We start from the raw sequence: 21,434 nt of genomic DNA on the forward strand, positions 1-21,434 counted from the left end.
GAAAAGTCAGCGGTCTGATTCCAGACCGTTGTATCTACGTTCCGTTTCATTGACTGGATAAGATCCTCGTATCCCTGAATCTCCGCTACAGCATTTGCAAACTTGACAAGCTAATTGGCCTATTGCGGATTTCAATACTGCTCTCCTTATATGGCGATTAAAGAAGCCGTATAAGATTGGATTGACAGCTGCCATGGAAACGAATATATAGGTAACTATGAAGTCTACTACCGTCGAAGGGCTTGATTGAGAAAGACCTGACCATATACCAACGATGTAATAAGGAGACAAAATGACGAGAAATGTTGTAAGTAAAAGAAACGCGCTTTGAACTGTTTTCTGCTCGTAAACAGAACTTTGCCGTGTGAGAGTGCGTTTGAGAGCTTCTTTCTTCCTCTTGAGTTCTTTCTCCTTTTCTATAGTGTTAGATGCCTCGAAGGATAAAGAGACAGACGTTGCAGGAGAAGATATATTCCCTCTCTCGGAAGTTGAAGGCGAAGACACGCTATACTGTGAATTTCTTCTCCTTTGTCTAACCCAAAAAACAAGCTTTTGATAGATGGTTCGCGAACGTTCGGTCGGCTTTGCCGTCAAATGCTCGCTGTGAAGTCCTTGAAGGGTATTATAGCCTGTAATCATCCGTTGGCGTTTTGTCTTGAGATAAATAGCGCGGTAAATGTACATCAGAATTCCAAATGGCACCAAGAAGCTTACAGTCATGAGATAAAATGTATAAACCAGGCTAGGTCCACCATCTTGCCAATCAACTGTGCAAAATGCTTTCCCTGGAACGTATCTGTAAGAATTCCAGCCAAATAATGGCGGAATTGCGGTAACGAAAGAAGTGAACCATACAAAAGCAACAATTTTCCTGGCTCGGCGTAGGCTTATCGTGGCATAAAGGGGCTCAACAATGAGGTAATAGCGATGAACTGCAATGGTTACTATTGAAAAGTTCGACGCCATTGAAAGCAGATTGATCAACATGCCAGAAGTCTGACACCACGCGTTGTTGAATGGCCATCGGTCCATAATTACCGACGCCATGGTGTAAGGGGTGTGCAATATCGTTAGAAATAAACTTGCTATAGCTAAGGAAAAGGGAAATAAGTTTGAAGGCGTCTTTAGACGGTAGGGAAATAGCATGGCTTGGCATATTGCAATGTTCAAAAGAAAAGCGACCACTAAAAGGACTCCAAGGAAAAAGGCTTCAGCGATTTTCTCCGGTTGCGAGCGATTGGCTGAGAGATGATTCATTCTTGTTAACCCATTAGATGCAGATTCTGATGACTTTATTGTAACACCTGTAAAGAAAATTAAGTAGGATTTCAGAATAAACAAAGCCATTTCTCTAGGAACAAACAGTAAAGGGACATTAAACCTACGTCTCTGAACAAAATAATTCAAGTAAAATAAAGCCACACAGCCGCTCAGAGGTGCTGTGTCACGCTACATATCGGCTCAAAGGGGCTGTGTCACGCCACACAGTGGATCAAAGCGGTTGAGTCATGCTACTTGCTATCAGTTTTGATATCTTTTTCATGACTCAACGGGACCATTCTGAGTATGGATACTCAGACTCAGTAATGACTTCAGCTCGGAACTGACCTAAAATGACATAGCCCCTTTAAGCTGGAAGCTCCATTTCTGTCGAATTTTTTGTCCATTTACCTTCGTATGTTATATTCACCGCAGAAAGAAACTGCTCCATGCTGTGTCTACATTAATCATTTAGTCATTGTTCTAGCGGCGTACAAACATTGCAGACCGTTATTAAAAACGCCAGTGTTTAGTAAAGCCGCGTTCGACAAAACGTGGGACAAAACTAGCATCTAATAGTTTCTCTTAGCGAAAAAGTGAACAGAGCACATTTTTATACATCAGAGGCAAAAAAATTGCTCTTTGTTTACTTCAGCAATTAACTCACTCATTAGCAAGTCTCGAGGTCAACTGATTGTCTAAAACCACCACACTAAGTAAGCCTTCGTTTTAAAACACGGCCTTTCATTAGTAAACTCCATAGAGCAGCCACCTCTTCAAATCGGACACTGTTTCTGGTTCCTTTACCCCATCGCCAAAAAGCATAAGACAGACCTATTAACTACCTAAAACTTGAGTTTGTGCGCAGTGAGGAGGTCACAGACCGTGAGGGACGTCTATCTTTCACTACTGTGCTGGTTTAGGAGAACTATTTAGTAGGGGGGCCATGTGCCCTATTCTTATCACACCTGCCTTCTGGCAAAATATTAACTTACACATAAACGACTAAGCACTGAAATTATTAGAGAAACATGATCATCATTTGTTTCGTTCAGCTTAAGTCGTGAGGAGGGAAATTCTTGAAATACAAAGGAGACAAAAATAGCGTTGTTTGCACTATGGACTAAGGGTGGCGCCGCAAAAGTGTTTTGAGTGTTACATAGACCACAACGAAGACTTCGGGATGTCGTCAAACATGTTACGCGAAGTAGTGCTGGCAATGTTGCATCGCTTGGCATGTCTTGAACTTTATTTCACGCAATGTCGTAGATATCTAAAGGCCCTGTCATTAATAAAAAATAATTTTCACGACAGCTTTGCGAAATAATATGTACAAAATTTGCAACAAAACTACAAGTTCCAGAAAAAATGTTCATAGTGTAACACCTCCTTACTGACTTACGTCCAACGTTACAAGCAGCAGTTTCAGATTTATACACATAATGTAATTTATGCCATTGCGCGCAAACTTGCGTGCTATATTGCGCCGTGTGTCAAGGAGCTAAATAACTTATTGTTTTACTTCGACAAACAAGAGTTTTTTTCGTCCCGACTTTTAGTACAACAATAAATCTGTTTGAAATTTATCTTTTGTGGATGGAGAGCAAAATAGCAACCAGATCAACTGAAGGGACTTACTATTTTTGACGTAACGTTTCATTTAAGTAAATACTGCGTGCCGATGGGCAACTTGAGTGGACCGAATGCTTTTTGTTAGTCGGGTCTTCTCTTAATAACACGTCCAATATCAATGGCCGTATAATTACTGATTCAATAGCTTCCTTGATAACTTTGTTTGAACTCTTTTAAAAGCCGAAAGCTAGCCTTCAATTAGACTTCAATCATAATTTAATTTTTAAGGTGTAACAAAACAACGTTTTAATATAAAAACGTCCAGAGAAATTTTTTTACCATGTAATTCACGATGAGTTGGGTATTTATGTCACTCTACTGAGTTCAGTGACACAAAACGCCCAGAGGGTTTTAACTTATTGTGAACATTCTAATTGAGCTTGGCTTCTAGAGCAATATACTAAACGAGCTGTCGATCGACAGCATCTCGCTGGGCTACTCACGGATTACTCTCTTGCGAGTACGAGGCCGTAAAATCATTTGCAAGAAATGACAATGACACAAAAAATAACGCAAGAACGCGTTTTATCAAAAGTGGCATTGTCGGTTTCAAAGACAAAAAATTTATGTATTAAAATACGTCTATAATTAACAAATTTGTACAGAGACATGCCGAAAAAGTATCTGCGACAGGAATTTCAGACTTCAATATACATATGAAAATGTTAGCAGCGAATAATTGCCCACTTAATAGTCTAGTTGTTTGAACAAGCTGAGTCATAGACAATTCTTAAAAGAATCTGTGAATAAATTATGGAGCCACACAGAAGAATTTTGCCCTCATTCTCAACAACGTAAACGTCTTTTGATTTAAAGATCTTAAAAACTTGTCGCAAAAGGTGAACTACCGTTTCTTCAATGTAGTCGCCCGTGACCCAAAACTGTTAAGTTATGACATGCTCGAAAGAACGAGTTCAAACGTACTAAACTGTTTGAATGCGCGTGTTTATCTTGACTTTGACAACTTGTGAAAAGTTCTTCTTCAGACTTATGAACGATTAATGACAATTGTCAAGTGCCCTAAGCTTAAACAAAACTATGCATGTTGAAGAAGACCTTTTAAAAAATCGCTCACCTTCATAAAGTTGACCATCCAATTTGAAAACGGCGGAGAATGAGTACAACTTTGTACAAATTAATACGGGGCTGAACAAAACAAGGAAATCGATGCACTTGTCTGCCTTATAACACTTGATCCAAATTATAAGAAATCAATGATTTATCTTTCACTTTCAACCTACACTTGTGCCGATAACTGCAAGAAGCTTTGGGGACAACAAATTCCAACGCGCTGTACAAATTGAACCAAAAGCGACCGACCGCGAAACCGTGACCATGAAATGAAACCGACCACCTTTTTATAGAGAGTCAATGTTTGCATTTGAAAGGCAATTAAAGTTGAGAAACAATAGGCTCAAGTAGGATCCACACCGTGACTACCTATTGTTTATAATGGCCATAGCTAATCGCTGCTGCCAAAAACATGCCTGTTGTGTCTTTGCAAGCACAGTACTGATCACCTTGATATACTGTGATTTGACCTTCTTAGTACATGCACTATCGAAGCAGTCTGCAAACTGGACAAGACTTACAGAAGTCGCTGTTAGCCATGAACAGAGTTATTTTTTGTTTTACAACTTGGGTTTAAACGTCATAGTAAAAATAATTTGATTAATAGGCCGTGGAATTTTAATTTGGAAAAACTGTCTTGAAATGATCCAGTTTTTAAATTTATTGACAAATGAGTTAAATCAAAGGATGAACTTCGACAACTTAAACGCGAACTCAGTTTAAATCTGGATACGGTGAAGGGTAACCTGACAAAAACTATCCGTGAACTGTAGCAGCTTACTAAAATTGGATGGTTGCGACAAAAAAAATAATTAAATGTAGCAACACGGAAATCACGAAAAATCCTGCTCTCAAAATGCGGAAACAGTTGAAATTTGGTGTATGTTTTAGACGACTAAGTAAAGCACTTCTACATTTGCATAAAAGAGATCTTGAGGAAACAACCTCTGATGCCTTGTATTATCAATTCTCAAACGTTAATGTCCTTTTTACTTACATTGAAATGCAATTACCTACGTATAGTTACGTTCACAATTAATGAAATTCACAAGTCGATTTTATTGCCGTAAGGGACTCGTTAATAGCGAGAACTAATTAAGTCGCTCCCTGCCACTTGTCGCGAAATGAATTCGCACCGTTGTAAGGTCGACTGAGCAGGAATCTGGGTGGAGCTGCCTTTGAATTGACTAGATAAATTACAAATTTGCCAGGTCCGCTAAGGTGTGACAATTTTCAGATCTCAAACTATCCACTAGGCTCCAGCGGTTCAAAAGTTGGATAGCGCGATCCAGTACATAAATCTCTATACACTCAATGCAACGTTTGATCAACTGGGGACAGAAGATCACCAAGCTTGGTAAAGTTACCACGCAAATCTCAAAGGAAAATGAACGCTAGAGTTCATGATACGTGTCGCTTCAGAAGATGAAACGATCAGTCAATTTTTCAAACTATTCACCCACTTTTGCCTCGAATTTGTACTTAAAAACTTGTACACTTTAGGCTCAAGGTACGCGCTTGCTGATACCACGGGCTGCCCACACTATGAGGTGATTAGAACCATGTCGAAACTGATGACTGCTTGAACTTCATATACAAGTTTATACAAGTACCTAAATCAAGAGAAGTCACGTGATCTCGTTGGTGACGTAGCGGCAGTAAAGTGTGCTGTGGTTGGGCTTCCTGGTTTTCTGAAGCCCGCGGCACCAGGTGGGTTCCATTTCATTTGCGAGTCTTTTGAACCTTCTACTTCTCTAAATGCTTGTGTTGATGAGACAGGTGTTTTGGGTTTTATCGAGCTCTCCACACTACCACCCGTTGCCCCGTCATCACTCGGTCCTGTGTGTTCTGGCGTATCACCTGGTAATCCGGAGGGTGGGTTGGGAGGGTCATTATAAGGTTTCCCAGTTAGTTGTCCATATACTGCCATAGCCTGGAAGTAAAACAGAGAATTGAGTCCAAAACAAATCACGGGTGCATCGAGTATAATAAGTCGTAGAAGCGTGTTTTCCCAAAACTTTTGCCATAACCTTTAACTGACAAAACAATACGCAGGAATTAAAGCAAACATTGATAAAGTAATTTCGAGTCTTAATCGAACACAGGCCGCAACACGCAACAACAGAGAACAACTTTTGATTTCACCCTTATGCTTTTTCCAAAGCCCTCGCTTATGATTGTAACGAGATGGTTTTTCTCGTCAAAACACGGATAACATTATATTGACATCGGCAACATGTTTCTCGCCCCCTTACACAATCAATACATTTCCTTTCCCTTCTTATTCAGTCAAACTCGTTTCCAGGGTCCCTGGGATTGATGAAGAAAAGAAACCCTGGGAACATGATTGTTGATTAGTTTACGCAGATCGTTTACGCTCGTTCTTATAGGCGCTGGTCGTGCAGTTCTAGCTAGTAAAATTTGGCCATAGTTTTCTCTGACAAAATGAAACTCATCATCTTTAAACCGCAGGATGGCGGACGCCTCTTTTTATGAACCGCACACTAAGGACGTGTGTCTGGTGCTGCCTTGACTGTGTTTAAGCTTAGAAAAAAACAATCATCGCTGAAAACAACGATGTAAAAGGGGAAAGACGTTTTCTCAGTTACACTGCATGTGGGTGTGTTTCGTCTCGTTACGTTATGAAAGAACACACCGAGATAGCGACACACCGTTAATATTGCAGCTGATGATTTACCAACATGGTACAGAAAAGACACAGTTTGTTATTATAAGATAGTTAAGATCAGAGCTGCTATGTGCGTCAGTTCTGGCAAATGACCAACAAGCTAATGAATATTCTTAGAATTCCATGCATGTTTTAAGCTGTTGTTCGAGTCTCTGATACCTAGTTCTTGCAGGATTGGCATGAAATGAAACGAAGAGTGTAAGTTTATATTTATGAATGCTCTGAAGGGAGGAATTACCTTAGAAATACTTGCATGTAAAGTCTGGTTAAGAGATAGGAAACGACCTCACGGACGTGAAAAGAAGACGATTTCAAGACTTATGGCGAGGGCGCTAAGGGCGCTTTTTATTTGTCAGAACTGGTCCGGCTACGGTCCGGCGCCCTAAGTGATCAAATTCCAAGTTTAGACAAGGGAGAGAGGTGGGAATTAAGCCAGCATAATTCATTACCCACCCTTTCTGTTCAGACAGTAAGGAACTTGCCCGGATTAATGAGGCAATTCCAAAGTCTTGTTGTATGAGTAGTGAGCCGATTTTTTTCTTTTGCAAGTGCCGTTAACCTTCTCCTTTACTTCCCCGATTTAATTATCTCTTCCAGCTTACCTGCGCTACCATAGAAGCCGGGTCTCCTACATTTGCCGGGAGAACCACGGTGTTATTAGTCTTGGCCAAATTGGAGAATGCAGTCACGTATAGTTCAGCAACATTGAGACTGGCTGCCCTCTCTCCTAACTAAAATCACAAGAAAAATAGTTAACCATAGCACTATGCTTTCTACTTAACAATCCATCACTGGATAACAATTACCAAGACAGGTTTTGGAAACTATCTCATCCTGATCAATAATTTGAATTCAAATTTCTTACGGAATAACTACTCATCCAACAAGCAGGTTCGAAAAAACTCGAAAGGGTTTTATCAATTAACGTAATAATTCTTCCTACGAGAAATAGGTGAGCAAGGATACAAGCCAACCTCTTGAAGAACTGAGCTGGGGCTGATTGAAGTCCACGATAAATAAATAAATAAATAAATAAATAAATGATAAACGGATAGCAAGCTTTATACAATGTAAATAAATGATGATAAACACCTTTTCTTGCAAAGAAAGAGAAACTCGCTGAATTCCCTCAGCACGTGCTTTGGCTTTCGCAATAATGGCATTTGCTTCACCTAAAATTGTAAAAACATGTCAAATCACTGTGTTGTTGAACATCCATTCAACAAAAGCAACTTAAGAGATACGTACATGCCATTTCAGCAGAAATTCTTGTAATTTTCTCATAAAGATCAAACGATAAAAACATTGTTGTTTACCAGTTGCAAGATTGATTTGCTCCATCTTTCTGGCTTCCGAGGCTAAAATTTGACTCTGTTTCTTTCCTTCTGCTACGTTGATGGCAGCTTCCCTTTCACCTGCGTAATGTGAATAAATTATGAAAAGGTTTTCAGAATGCTGTGATCTGCAATTTAGTATCTTTGTGATGGCTTCAAAATCTCGCATTTTTTTAGGTTCAGTCCACCAAATGTAAAACCTAGAAGTACATGGTAAGATCATGTCATCAGAAACTCACCTTCTGACTGTAGTATAGCGGCTCTCTTTTTTCTTTCAGCTTCCACCTAGAACAAGAAAAAATGCTAGTTATGAAGGATCACGTTCAACCACTGAAAAAACACAGAGAGAGTGACTGCTGCACAAGTTTACCTGCATTTGCATGGCTTCTACTACTGTGTTAGGCAGCTGAATATCCCCTGCAAGAAAATGACACGACAGTTGTTGACTTGTAATTAGTATTTGCATGAGATTCGCAGTATTTGAGTAAGCTCTCCCATTGTGGCATTTTATGCGAACATCAGGCGAGCTGAAGTGCACTTCGAGCTGAAAAACAACTTGCTTGTGTGAAAAGCAAACACAATCTTCTACAAGACCCCAAAAGGAGCCTACTTGCAAGATAGGCATTCAATGAAATACCAAAAGGAATTTTAGACATTGATGCGGCAACGCAATATCAGAGTGTACATCTTCAAGACTTTTCCCAAATTTCTGAAATGTTTCAAATATGCTCTATGTTGGGATAGAGACCAGAAATCACGTAGGTCACCAACACGCAGTTATCAAAACAGTGTACATTTAAGTCAGTTTAAACTATAACTTACTAATTTCATATCTCAAACAACTTATCCCCCAGACTTCTGCTGCATGGTTTATGGCCTCTGTAAGGAAAAGATTGATTAGCATCCGGTATAATCTAAAAAAGTACACAAACAGTACTAAAGTGATGAAAATTTGTTAAACAAAGTTTGTGAAACTCTGACAAATTTAACCCAAATTAAAGTATTGTACAATTTTAAAACAGTTTGATATTGCAAATCCCTTAAAAAATACCATGGTCTACTCTAAACATTAAGTTACATCTGATACTATTGCACATATTAATTAACACTTTATAATGCTGGACAGTTAGTAAACTAAAAGTAAAAATATTAATGATATCAAAACTATAAATTTGCTTAACGTTTACTTATGTTGTTGCCATACTCTTAGAAAGTAAAAAAAAAAAAAAATGAAGATAAAAAATGCTTTTCTTTTTTTGACTATTAAACTTTCTCAAGGTTTTTTTTAGTTAGGACATGGTAGACTTCCATGCTCTCACCTACAATGTTGTGGTTTAATCTTTCTCGTTCTTGAAATACATTGTCCAAGCTGATCTTTCCTGTAAGGAAAGCAAACAATAAATTAATATTCTACAGTCCCCAGTCATCCTCATAACAAGCATGGTGTCACTAGGGAGAGCTTAAATGAGAACCAACTGGCAACAAGACATGAGCAGCAACGCCACAAGAAGTCTGTATTGTGGGCCAACTTAATTTGACAATCAGACTTTTGTGTAAACCTCCTGGTCTCAGTTAAGCAAAATTAAAAAGTAAAATAATAAATTGGTGTGGAAATTGAGGTTCTGTTGTATGGATTTTGACTGTTCTACTGTTGGAGAACACTACTAAATGCTGTGATTAGCAAAAAGAGTCTTGTGTATTCACACAGTTTGCAGAAACATTGTACACCACTACAAACATAGGTCAGGATCAAACTATGATGGTTATGTGATGGTTGCAGAGTTATACTTCACTCACCCAGCTCGGACCTCATGGTTGTCTGTGCCAACTGAGTGACTGCAAACTCTGGATCTTCAACTCCATATGACGCCTACATAATGACAGTGGTAATGCAGAAGTCAACAAACCATGGGGACAAATCACATTAGATAATGTTGATCATTAAATTCTGTTGGTTAAATGTCTGTTTGCTTCGTCTTGTCGCATTATTAAAGAATGCATCAAGAAAGGGGCAAACTGTTTAGGTTTTGCAGCTGAAAAAGTCCACAAACAGTATATGAGTAAAGATGCTGCTTGCTGCATTAAGCTGCCAGGACACACGTACTACCAAGTGGCAATTCAAGTCCGGTATCTTGTTACATTGTTACGTGTACGTAAGACGTTAATGTTAAACCCTTCAGTCTACAGGTATAGTTTACCACTAAAAGGACAGGTATTTCCTGGACTACTTAACCTTAATAAATGATAAGAACCATTTAAAACATGTTAAAGGAATTTTCTGTATTAATTATTATAGTTATATTAAATAATATTTTGGATTTTCATGTGTTTTGCCTCAAAGACCGCACTGCTTTAATACTTACTATGAGAAACATGTTAGAGTTGATGGCCTATGTAACAAGTTTGCCTCAGACAGAAAAAAAACAAACCTTGAATGGATCAGTCACTCTCAAGTACAATACTCCATCAAGGTGAAGAGTAACATTATCTATTAAAATAGAAAAAGAAAAATGTAAGTATTATATAGCATACATTGTAGGTGGTATGGATAAAATTCATCATCATCATCATTGACCTTTGCGCCAAGTGGTGCATAGTGCTGTTCAACAAGATCCATCTAACAGTATTCACTGTATCTTTCTCCTGTTTTGAACAACAAAAGTATTTTTTTACGGGAAGGCAGGTCAAGCGTACCCCTACAATATTCTTTTAATGAATATTATTGATCACTTGAAAAATTAGTTGTTCCTGTAACCAGTGTCAAATTCAAATCAGCATTCCTGTATGCGTGATAAAAAGTGAATATTTTATGAGAACTTGTCTGTATTTGGTCAGATTGAAAATCTTTGAATGGATTAAATTTCTTACAAAATAATAATAATTTAATTTAATTTAATTTTAATAATTTTATGATAAATTTACATAATTTTAATAATTTTACATAATTACCACTTGTTTAGGTATTTAGAATTTTTTTAGCTGTTTTAATTTTTATTTATAGTGAGTCTTACGTGACCCTTCAGTGAGGGAACTAGTTTCTTCTTTTGGGTTTTCCTGTCAATACTTATAATCCTTTCTATTGGCAAACTATTTAAGTGAAGTAAAGTAAGAAGACACTTACATCAAATTCAGGGAAACTGAGCAGGTAGAATTTAGTAACTGCTTCCTGTGTGAATTCACAGCTCATTACGCACGCAAGAATGTAGGGATGAATCTACAACTACCAACAGATTCTACTTTCGAATAATAAATTCATGAGTGGGATCTTGGGGGATATGCTTGACCTGGCTCAACAGTAACAGTGCCAGGAAGTACATGTAAGCCCCCGCCCAAAGCTTCAGCTCGTCCACCAGAACTGGGCGTGGTACTCTCCTAGAAATGCTGCTGAACTAAATTTACTTTATTAAACTGTGCATGTGAAAAAAAGAAGAGATAAAAAGTGCAAAATTGATATAAATTCCTATAAATTCCTACCAAGTGTGATGGCAGATTGCGAAGGAATTTCAATGGCTACCTCCTTTAAACTTTGTACATACTTGATGTCATCAATAATAGGTAAGAGAATAGCTAGCCCCTGGCGATGAAAAGAGTAAAATAATATTAACTGGGATACATTTATATATTATAATAATACTTTATGATACTAATATTTATTCCTATTATTCCTCTATTAATTTACATTGATGTTTACCAAGTGAAAGTTCTCTATCTTCTAAATGTACTGCTACTTGTATACGTGCAATATATTCATGGATTTTTCATTAACTTATAAATCACACTTCATTAACAGAATGACTGAACACATCTATCACTACTGGAGCTGCAGTGACCTGGATCATATGAGAATCAGGAGAAAAAGAAAATTGTTTGGTATTTTACAGTTTTCTTTTTGTGGGGTCAATTTTAATCAAGCACATTTTGTGAGGTACAGTCTCCTGGCCCTGAAAAATGAAATTCTGCCCAGTATATAAGAAGCAGGGAATTCAAAATGTTGAACTGGAGCCAGGGTGGGGAGCTCGCTCATCCTTTGTGTAAACTTTGATTGAATTTTTCCTCTGAGGATATAATTCGCCCACAATTAATAACAAGAAGAAATAACATATTCACAATATGTCGCTGCCTTTGAGTTTAAAGGGTACAACAGGTACAGTGCGTACACACTTCCAAAAAATAGAACTACAATATAACAATATTATTATTATTTGAGAATCTGTACATGCAACTTACTGGTTCTAAAATTCTGTTAAATTTACCAAACCTTTCAATAACCCAAGCCTCTTGTTGAGGAACAAATTTTATCACCTAAAATAAAAGATATTAGTTTAAAAATTGATTCTTTTCCAACAGGTAATTTTTCTATCAGGTAAATGATACAGTTACTTACCAGGTACCAGGTACATGCATTTAAAAGGCATAATTTTATTTATAGCATGATTTAATAACAGGTTAACCAGGTGTTAATTTATTCAAAGAGACAGTGGGGAGAGGGGTGTTGGCATGTGTAAAAAATGTACACTGTTTCGGGCATTTCCCCACCTCTCTTCTCAAAATGAAAAAAAAAAAGACTTATCACAGATTTATACTGATTTATTAAACCCGAGAGGAATTTTTAACTTAGAACAAGTCTATATGATTGTACTTGCTACTTACTGTATTAACAGGTAACTGTTTTCTCTTTGTCCTGCTATAGCCATATGCCATTGTTCTGGCAGCAAACCTTGTTGGCTGAAAAACCTGCAATTTAATTCAGCAACAGCTGAGTCAGCTTTTTCTGCAATGGTAACCCTTGGTACTTCCTGTAATGGTCAGTCTTACAGAGGTGTCCATGGTATAGACAGTCAAAGAAAATGACTGAAAAATGACTGGGACCAACTAATTAAAGTAGGTATCTGTTATAGGGAGGTGTCCAATAAGAGTGAGTTGACTCAGTTTACCAGTATAAATGAACCCACGCAAGAGGCTGGGATAGCACAAGGAAAGCTTACGAAGCAAACTAAAGAAAGCAAGTGTTTTTGATGCTACAATCATAGAATTTCGCTTTCATGGGAAAGACACATACATGTATATGCTATATGTGACTTGAATGCTCAGGTTTATATATGGTTCACTAGACCCTAATGTCCTGTCTTCAAGAGTGGCCAATAGTACTGGGCTCTGAACCCTGTCACTTCCAAAAGTAGCCAAAGTCAAAGTGCAACAAAATTCCAATTTCACTTGGTAAAATGCTAAAAAATAATAAATAGGACGACCTTATAAGACTCCATCATGATAATTAAGTGGTCTTAATTCTGGAAGTAAATGGATTAAACCAATTGTTTGATATATTTGCAAAATACGATGGTGACAGTACTCTCTTGGCCCTAGAAAGTGAGACAAGTGAGAACCAGGCTTAGATCAGTGTAAGGAGGAAGTCATAAAGGAGCCTCTCACAGGCATTGCATATTTGCATCACAGATTACACTTACCGGACAAGGAGAGCTGCCCAGTCTCGTTAAGATCCTCGAGCTAAGCATTATGAAATCGACTGCAGATTTTGTTGTTATTTACTGACATAAAACAGCTGTAATATTCTCTGCTTGTTGCATAAACCAGCCGGAAATGAGCACGTGTTATAAAATTGTCAGCGTGCATGCCTCATTAAAGTATGCGCAGCTAATCTCTTTTACAAACCGCTGATAATAACCCTTTTTTATCGCTGGCTTTCTTTCGTTCCAGGCCCCTTCGGACAAATCCAACATGGCGGTGGTTGGAAATGCACGTGTGTGAAAGTTTGTCGTGTTTATCTTGGTGTTACAATTATTAGAATTCATAAAACGACAGTATGTCTTCAGAAAACATCCTCTCACATTTCTGGGACCTTGCATCTACTGACGAAAGAAAACGATTGAAAGCAGCTTCGCAGCTTTTATGTGCTTTAGATCAAGCTCAAAAACGGCACAAGACAGAGGACGAGGTATGTTGTTCGCAGCGTGCAGTCATTTTTGCAAAGAAAGCGTGCTCTGAGATTCGTTTGATTAGTAAATTTTGAGTGTGGTGTACTTTATCTTATTCCTTCTGAGCAGAGTGCGTGCTGAGCTCGTCCTTATAAAAGCCGCGTGCAAACGGACGCAACATTGTTGGATGTTACATTTTGCGTCCGTTTGCATACCCTGTTGTATGTTGTTGCGTGTTGTTGAGTTGTCGCTGTTGGGAGTAGCTTTACAAGGTCTTATTTCAGTTTTATAGAACCCTGTTAAAGTGCTTCGGTCAAAAATACGCTCAGCTGTTTCTTCATCCATGTCCTTCCCTAGAGGTAGGGTTTTAAATCCCAGGGGGCACCACTTTGTACTCAAACTTGTGTGAAGTACATGCATTCCTCTGGCCCTTGTTATCCAGATGGTGGATGCAATAACCATATTCAGTGAATAAATATCTATCGGGCAAGTGTTAGGGAAAGTAATGGCTTTCTTTACTGAATAGTGATTTATACACTAGGTAGGATAATCCAGTTTTGGAATGTCCAGGGCCTGGGCCCGGTTGCATAAAACCTACACTTAAGTGCCCACTTAAGTAGGTCACTTACGAATCTGTTATGGGTACACTTACGTGTGTTGCATGGAACACACTTAGCACTCTCGTAAGTTTCTGTTTTACGTGGTAACTTACGGGCTCACTTAAAGGCACACGTAACTTTGATATAATACTTCATTCATCTTTTTTCTTAAGCTAACCATCGGTGAGTGTAAAGAAAGTTTTAAGTCGTTTCGAACACTTTTAAGCCTCTCAAAAATATAAAATTTGCTTGCACACATTATTTTTCTTCAATATCTACTGGAAAAAATTATGATAGTTCTTCTTTTTTTCACAAAGTGGGCCTTTAAGTGTACATCAGAGGTTAATAAAGCGCATTAGAACAAATTACGTGAAGAAAAATACTTTTTTTCACTTCTCAGTAAAAGATCTCGTTAACTTTAGTAAAAACAGTAACAATGCGGGACCTACATAGGTCCCGTAAATTTACATGCTATTCTTCCCGTAAAAAACGTTTTATGCAACACCCGCAAATTCTGTTGCATAAACGACACTTAAGTGAACACTTACGAAAATCGTAAGTGCACCCACTTAGGTGAATTCCCTAAGTGGACCACAAGTGATTTCATGCAACTGACTTAAGTTACGAGTGCACGTACGTATACCCGTAGTTGTTATGGGCGTTTTATGCAACCGAGCCCAGAACTCTTGTGCAAGGATTTTTATAATTGTGGATGTGTTGACAGTGATGATAATATTATAGCATGCACCACAAGGCTACATATAGTTGCGATTACCTGGGGCTTATAATAATAAGAAAAAAAATTCCCTTCAGCTAACACAAATTTTTACAATTTTATCAGACTAGAGATAGCGAGGAAGATGATGAGAATGATGATGACATTTCCTGTTGTGATGAGTTAAAATACAGTGTGAAACGCCTTGTAAAAGGTTTAGCATCTACCAGGAAAGGAGCAAGACAGGGATTTGCAACTGTGCTGACAGAGATTCTCTCTGAATTTGCTTGCCTATCTCCTGAAAAAGTTCTCAAATTAATTGCCAAGAATCTAGAAGTCACTGGTAGTGCAAAATCATGGGTAAGGCATTGGTCATATCATATAACAAAGAGGGAGAAGTAGATTGAAAAATAAAGTTTTACTTTTTAATTCTGTGAACTGTATCTGGTTAAAAAAAATAAATTATATTTGTGTACATTCTGAATTAATCGTACAATTTACATGTAGCTATCAACATCTCTGTATATAATCTACATGTACACTGTATGTGTATTAAATTCACTACCATGCACTTTGTGGTTACATGTAGTGATAGCTTTTTATACTGGCATTTCGTTTTTGGGAATTGACTTTGAAAACTTTTAGTTACTCCAACTCCCAACAATTTCTGTTTTGTTACATGTAATTGTACACGTAATGTAATGAGTGAAGTAAATACTAATGTGTATTGTTTTCTTTTTTCTTTGAAAAGTGAAATAAGTTTGAGTTCAGTTATGGTGAAACTCACAAAACCACATGAACACCAGAAATACAGATTTATGGAATGTTATTGTGTTGCAAGAAATAAGCCAATAAGGCGCGAGATAAGTAAACCGCAAACAGCAGCGGCAATTAGTTTGTGGTTTAGAGGTTTGCTTGCGTATCCTGAGCTTTATTGTGATTGACCAGTATACACAATCAACATTCCTGAAATTTTTCAGGTGTTCACGGCTTCGTGAGTTTGACAGTAATATAAATAATTTGTTTCACTTTTTTGTTTCCCTAAAAAAACATCCTGTTGTGTGTTTGATGTTAATAGCATCTCAAGCTACATGTAATTTACCTGTGAGGTTACAATGTATATTGGTAATGCATATAATTTTTTATTGTTGCAGGAAGAGCGAGACAGTTTCGCTGGACAAGTGTTTGGCTTGGTGTCTGTTTTAAGATCACAATTCAAGGAGGACAAAATAACTGTAAGGCTTGACATTGGATCTCAACTTTTCCATCTGTTATAGATTATGTAACAATTATGATAAATCTTCATTCTGTGATGTATTTACCGTAAATCTGTGCCCCTTTTTTCATTGAAGCTAGCTTTACTGATTTTTCAGATTCTAAATTCATGAATGAATAATTTCATATAATTGTATGTTATTATTATTATTATTATTATTATTATTATTATTATTATCATTGTGTATGGGTTGGTTCATGAGAGCAAGACATTTTATCATTCTGACAAATGAGCCTGTATACAACATTCCTTGTAATTTGTACATATGTGTTTATTTGTGGACATATATTTAATTATTATCAATCACTTTTTTCCATATTAAGAGAAAAAATGTGCTTTTTATAGTCCAGTGATACAGCATGGCTTAGTTTGTTGATTGCAAGAGTCAGAGAGCTGAGCAAGAAAAAGACTTATTTACAGGAGCTTTGTACAAAGGTCATTGTGGACATTTTTGAAGTGGTAAGTTAAATGATTTTACATCATCTAGTCCTTGCCTGGTTTTTGTTGCTACCCAAAAATATTCACAAGCAAACATGGCAGATTGAGGAGATTTAGGGATCAGGCAGTGGGTCTGAGAGGTCTACAGGTTGCTGACTAGTTATTTAGGGGCCCCAAATTCAAATCCTCAGGGTGTTCTCTGTTGTCCAAGTTCAAATCCTTGGCTGTGCTTGCAGGTACATGCTATACTGTAGCTAACTGTTTCATTTTCCACTAGTTGGATTCTTAACCTTGTTCACAATTCCATTTTAATCAAATTTTGTTGCATTTTATATCCCTGAAAAGCCCCATGAGAAAAGAGGAGACATGTAATCGATTATTGATTATCATTATTAATGTTTTTCTTCTTTCGCAGTTCGTACTGTCTAGAGCTCCCATAAGAGACCACTTCGGGGATTTTTTTCCAATGTATTTTCCCAGGCCCTTTTATCTAGGCTAAGTACTCCAATAACTACAGGCACCTGCAGTTTCTATTATTATATATTATTATTATTATTACATCTATATTACTGGAAGAACCTTGCAGTTTATCAGAAATCACTTGGCACTGTACAATTTTTTCATGTTTCTTTAAAAATGTCAATAAGATTGTTTTTCTTTGTTTGCAGGTATCCACTGATGTGTTTGTAAACTGTGTCTATCCATCTGTCAAGGACATTATAGAGGGTGGATGGGCACAAGCCACACCCGAAACATTTCTTATCTCTCTTGCACTTCAGAGATGTTGGGGGGTGTGTATATGTGATGGTTCAATTTTGTTCTTGGTCTATAATTTGTTATTTTTCCTTTGTTTTTCTGCATGGTTTCAATGATAATAAGGATTGTAAGTTAATATACAATACATGTATTTTATACAAAGTTGTATACTGAAAAACACCAACTGGTCATTTCCTTGAGAAAGACTTGAGTCTTATTAAGAATTGTCTGCCTGCAAAATAGAAAAATCATGTATTCATTGTCTTTCCTCACTAGGATCATCTTGAAAGGAAATTAATAAAAAGTTCCTGGAAATGTTCTTATATTGCTGACAAGAAAAATTATGAACGGATGGCTGTGGTATTGCAGGTAAACAATAAATTAATTATTGCTTTGTTCATAGCTCCCATGTGGGCCAAGTTGTTCAAAAGACGATTAGCAGAAATCCAGGGAAAAGTCATCTAGAAAAGTCAGTCTCTGTTTACACCATGATTAATACTACATGTACAACTTAGTTTTGATGAAGTCAACTGTGTCTAACTGTTGACAAAGACTTTCTGCAGATAATGCTTTATGTGTGTTATTTTGTTGTTTATTCATATTTTTTACTAGAGATCATAACCGTCTATGGAAATATCCATTTGTTACTTTTTCACTTTGGTAATATTCATTCCTTGTTATACATGTAGGTTTGGTATACACACCTGTAGTACTGTATTGGGTGTTGACATGGTGTTTTTTATAACGTATTTCCTTCCCTGAGTTTTTTAATTTTGTTTAATACATAATAAGACAGGGTTGTCTTTCCAGTTGTAAATAATTTCTCCCCCTTCTCTAGTATACCCCACACCCCACCTCAAAAGTTGCTGCAAAAAGCTCATCCAAGGAGCTATTACCACAGAGAGACTTTTCTTCCTTAGGACTCCATTTCTTCACATCCGAGAATCCACTGTGTTTGGGATGAAGTCTTCCTCACCTTGTTTGACAACCCTGCAAGTGATGTGGAATTGTTCTGGAACAAAGTGGTGGAAGGTTTGCCGATAATTATTATTCTATTTATTCATGTTAATCGACAGCTAAAAAAAAGTACAAAAAAGTCCTTTTTTGTTTGTTTTCTAGTTCTTTAAATTTGCTTAAATTAAATTCAGTGTTCATTTAATATTTTTCTTATTCCATTATGTTTACTGATTAAAATGATTGTGTGTGTGCGTTTTTTGTTTCATACTGGTGTTGTTTGTTTATAATTTCAGATGGTCTGTTTCAGTCAACACAGAACAGAAAGTTCCTTGGATTCCAACTTGTCAGGAAAATACTTCCCCAAATCAGTGCAAGACAGGTCCCAATAGTGTTCAGTGCTCATATGATGAGGAGCTTCATTAATGGCCTGTCTTCTCCAAAGAATTACCTCCATGAAGCTACAAAACAACTGGTATGTCTGGCAGATCAACCTTGACCTATCTTCTTCATGCCTCGCGGCACATAAAGCTAGAGTCCTTCTACTTATCTCGATAGCTGCTATGGTCTTTGCTTCCTTCCACGATTGCCATCCTGCTTCTACCCTTTCCTTTTCAACTGTGTGCCTCCAGGCGGTTTTAGGTTTTCCTCTTCATCTTTTTTTTTTTCTGGTGCCCAAGTCATTGCTATGTTGCATTGTCGCTTTTTTGGATTGGTCCTGTCATAGTATATTATGTCCAATCATCTTCCATCTATGCTGCTTCCCCTCTTTACTAAAAGGTTTCATGTCTTCTCTTTTTAGCCACTCTTCAGTACTGACGTGGTGAGTCAGGCAGATCTCCAAGAGAGAGAGTCTCTCTCTTAAGAGTCTTTCCACAGAGTATGGAGATGTGGAAGCTTGAGTTGGTCTTTAGCCATCAATGCAGATGCTCTTTTGGCTTGTGATGCATCCCCCCCCCCCCCCCCCCCCCTTAATGTGGATAAGGAACATGAAGCTCTAAGAGCTTCTGTGTGCCTGGGAGGCTATTGGGAACTGTGCTTTGAGTCGGAGCTAGAAACTGAGCACTCTGATGCTCTTACTCTGGTCCTAGTGCTTCTAGTGAAACCTCTGGGTTGGGTTGGGCAAAATTGGAGATACATGTAGTAGATAATTATGGATAATCATTGTCTTGGGTAAATGTATGGAACATTGCATTGTTTGTACAAAGATTTGACATTAAACTATTGTAGGATCCAAACCTGTATTTCCACTACAATGTATTATCAGCTGCAATTTGCTTTGCAGGCTTCGAGTCTTCCTGTGCTGGTAAATCAAAACAGATACCCTGAAGTACCTAGCCTAGTGTTACAGCAGCTTCTTGGAAGGTACACTGAAAATAATTATTAATATTATTCTTAAATAAAATAGTGATCATGCAGGTGATGATGCTTACGACTCATGACTCGCCAGATTATGAATTGGCAACAATAATCATGGTCTTGATTGTTCATGAAATGGAGGATAGTGCTACCCACTGGATAAAAGACTATCCAGTGGATAAGAACATGATTGTATATTACGGAAAACCAATAATTTATTGTGCTATCCGCTGATAGAGATTTATCTTGTGGATAGTGTTATCAAACTTTTTAACAACCAAGCCCTGCAGATTATAAGGGAACGTCCCCAGAATTGTACTTTTGAAGTGCAGTTAGCTGTTAACCCTTTAAGCCCTGATATCCACTGAAAAATTCTCCAAACTGACCTCCATACGTTTCCTTAAGAATTAGTTGAGAGAATTTGATAAGACATCAAGGCATTTTCCCTGAGATGATCATTTTATTAAATCTCGTAACCTTTACTTTTGCTAATGTATTGACATTGTGAGGAGAAAACTGATGTTGGTCACTCTTAGGACTTAAAGGATTAATATTGCAGAAACGTTAATATATAACTGCCTTTTTCCTCTTCTGTAATTATGCAAATGAAGGTGATTTTCAAATAAACCTGTATAATTGCCAGGTAAAAATCTGTATTTATTTTCCAGTTTTTAATATATCTTATCTAGGACAGTGATTCTGCCCTCTTTTTTCAGACATGGAAATATGCAGTTTGACAAACTTACCAAAACAAAAACTGTGGAAAATATGCTTGGAGCTGTGAGTACCACTATTTAATCAGCTAAATCCTGTGTTTACCTGCCATTTGTGGTTTTTTGGCTGATCTTACTCAACCATGACAAGAAAGTACTGTAAGAAAACATTTTGCCCAAATTTCTTAGTTCATTCAAAATTTTAAGGAGATGCATCATGCCCTGACTTGGCTGTTCTGTACCGACCCCCTTTACCTAGTTAAGAACAGCACTCTAATTCATTTAACTACGTGGAAGGTTCAATTCAAGTATCCCTAAGAAAGGAGGAAGAATGTTTACTGCTGTGTAATTGATCATTTGAAATTTAGCAAAGTGTGGAATGCATTTGCAAAAGAAATTGTTTTTCCTCAACATTACAAAAATTGATTGTGCCTTCCCAGTCAAACCTTAATACAGTTATCATACATCATAAATTAGGACGTCACTCTTCAGAAATAATTTATATATATTTACTATTACTGGGGCAAAGAAAATGGTTTGTTATATAGAGGTTTGTTACATTGAGGTTCCACTGTACAGGGGACATGAAGTAAAAAACAGAAACAGGAAATGGAGTCAGGAAACAAAAAACAGCAAACAGATGTCAAGAACTGAAAACAGCAACTGTAATCAGGGCTCGGAAAAAAAAAAATAGAATTCCAGCTT

At 37.4% G+C, this 21,434-nt stretch overlaps 3 protein-coding genes across 3 annotated transcripts in view; 1 reads left to right on the top strand and 2 right to left on the bottom strand.

Annotated features, from left to right (window-relative positions):
- Nucleotides 1–6: 6 nt before the first annotated feature.
- On the bottom strand, nt 7–1,047 carry LOC140936776 (G-protein coupled receptor 161-like). Its single transcript, XM_073386264.1, has one exon. It carries the CDS (start codon nt 1,045–1,047, stop codon nt 7–9), a length of 1,041 nt encoding a protein of 346 aa, XP_073242365.1.
- A 118-nt stretch (nt 1,048–1,165) lies between these two features.
- Nucleotides 1,166–13,585, bottom strand: LOC140939154 (stomatin-like protein stl-1). Its single transcript, XM_073388714.1, has 15 exons — nt 13,452–13,585; nt 12,637–12,720; nt 12,214–12,288; nt 11,461–11,560; nt 10,416–10,474; nt 9,784–9,856; nt 9,306–9,365; nt 8,809–8,865; nt 8,357–8,403; nt 8,226–8,271; nt 7,969–8,067; nt 7,745–7,824; nt 7,255–7,383; nt 5,577–5,896; nt 1,166–1,304 (listed from the first exon to the last, which is right to left on the bottom strand). The coding sequence occupies exons 1-14, from the start codon at nt 13,497–13,499 to the stop codon at nt 5,582–5,584; spliced, it is 1,272 nt and encodes a 423-aa protein (XP_073244815.1). The 5' UTR covers nt 13,500–13,585; the 3' UTR covers nt 1,166–1,304; nt 5,577–5,581.
- A 192-nt stretch (nt 13,586–13,777) lies between these two features.
- The window catches only part of LOC140938994 (myb-binding protein 1A-like protein), a 25,677-nt gene continuing 18,020 nt past the window's right edge, over nt 13,778–21,434 (top strand). Inside the window, exons 1-10 of the mRNA XM_073388552.1 lie at nt 13,778–13,943; nt 15,367–15,593; nt 16,388–16,468; nt 16,855–16,968; nt 17,616–17,738; nt 17,980–18,072; nt 18,624–18,735; nt 18,954–19,132; nt 19,943–20,022; nt 20,733–20,796. Of these exons, the coding sequence (XP_073244653.1) occupies nt 13,808–13,943; nt 15,367–15,593; nt 16,388–16,468; nt 16,855–16,968; nt 17,616–17,738; nt 17,980–18,072; nt 18,624–18,735; nt 18,954–19,132; nt 19,943–20,022; nt 20,733–20,796 (1,209 nt within the window). The 5' untranslated portion in view covers nt 13,778–13,807. The remainder of the gene's footprint in view (nt 13,944–15,366; nt 15,594–16,387; nt 16,469–16,854; nt 16,969–17,615; nt 17,739–17,979; nt 18,073–18,623; nt 18,736–18,953; nt 19,133–19,942; nt 20,023–20,732; nt 20,797–21,434) is intronic.

This window comes from Porites lutea, chromosome 5, assembly GCF_958299795.1.
Source record: "Porites lutea chromosome 5, jaPorLute2.1, whole genome shotgun sequence".
Taxonomy (NCBI): Eukaryota; Metazoa; Cnidaria; class Anthozoa; order Scleractinia; family Poritidae; genus Porites; species Porites lutea.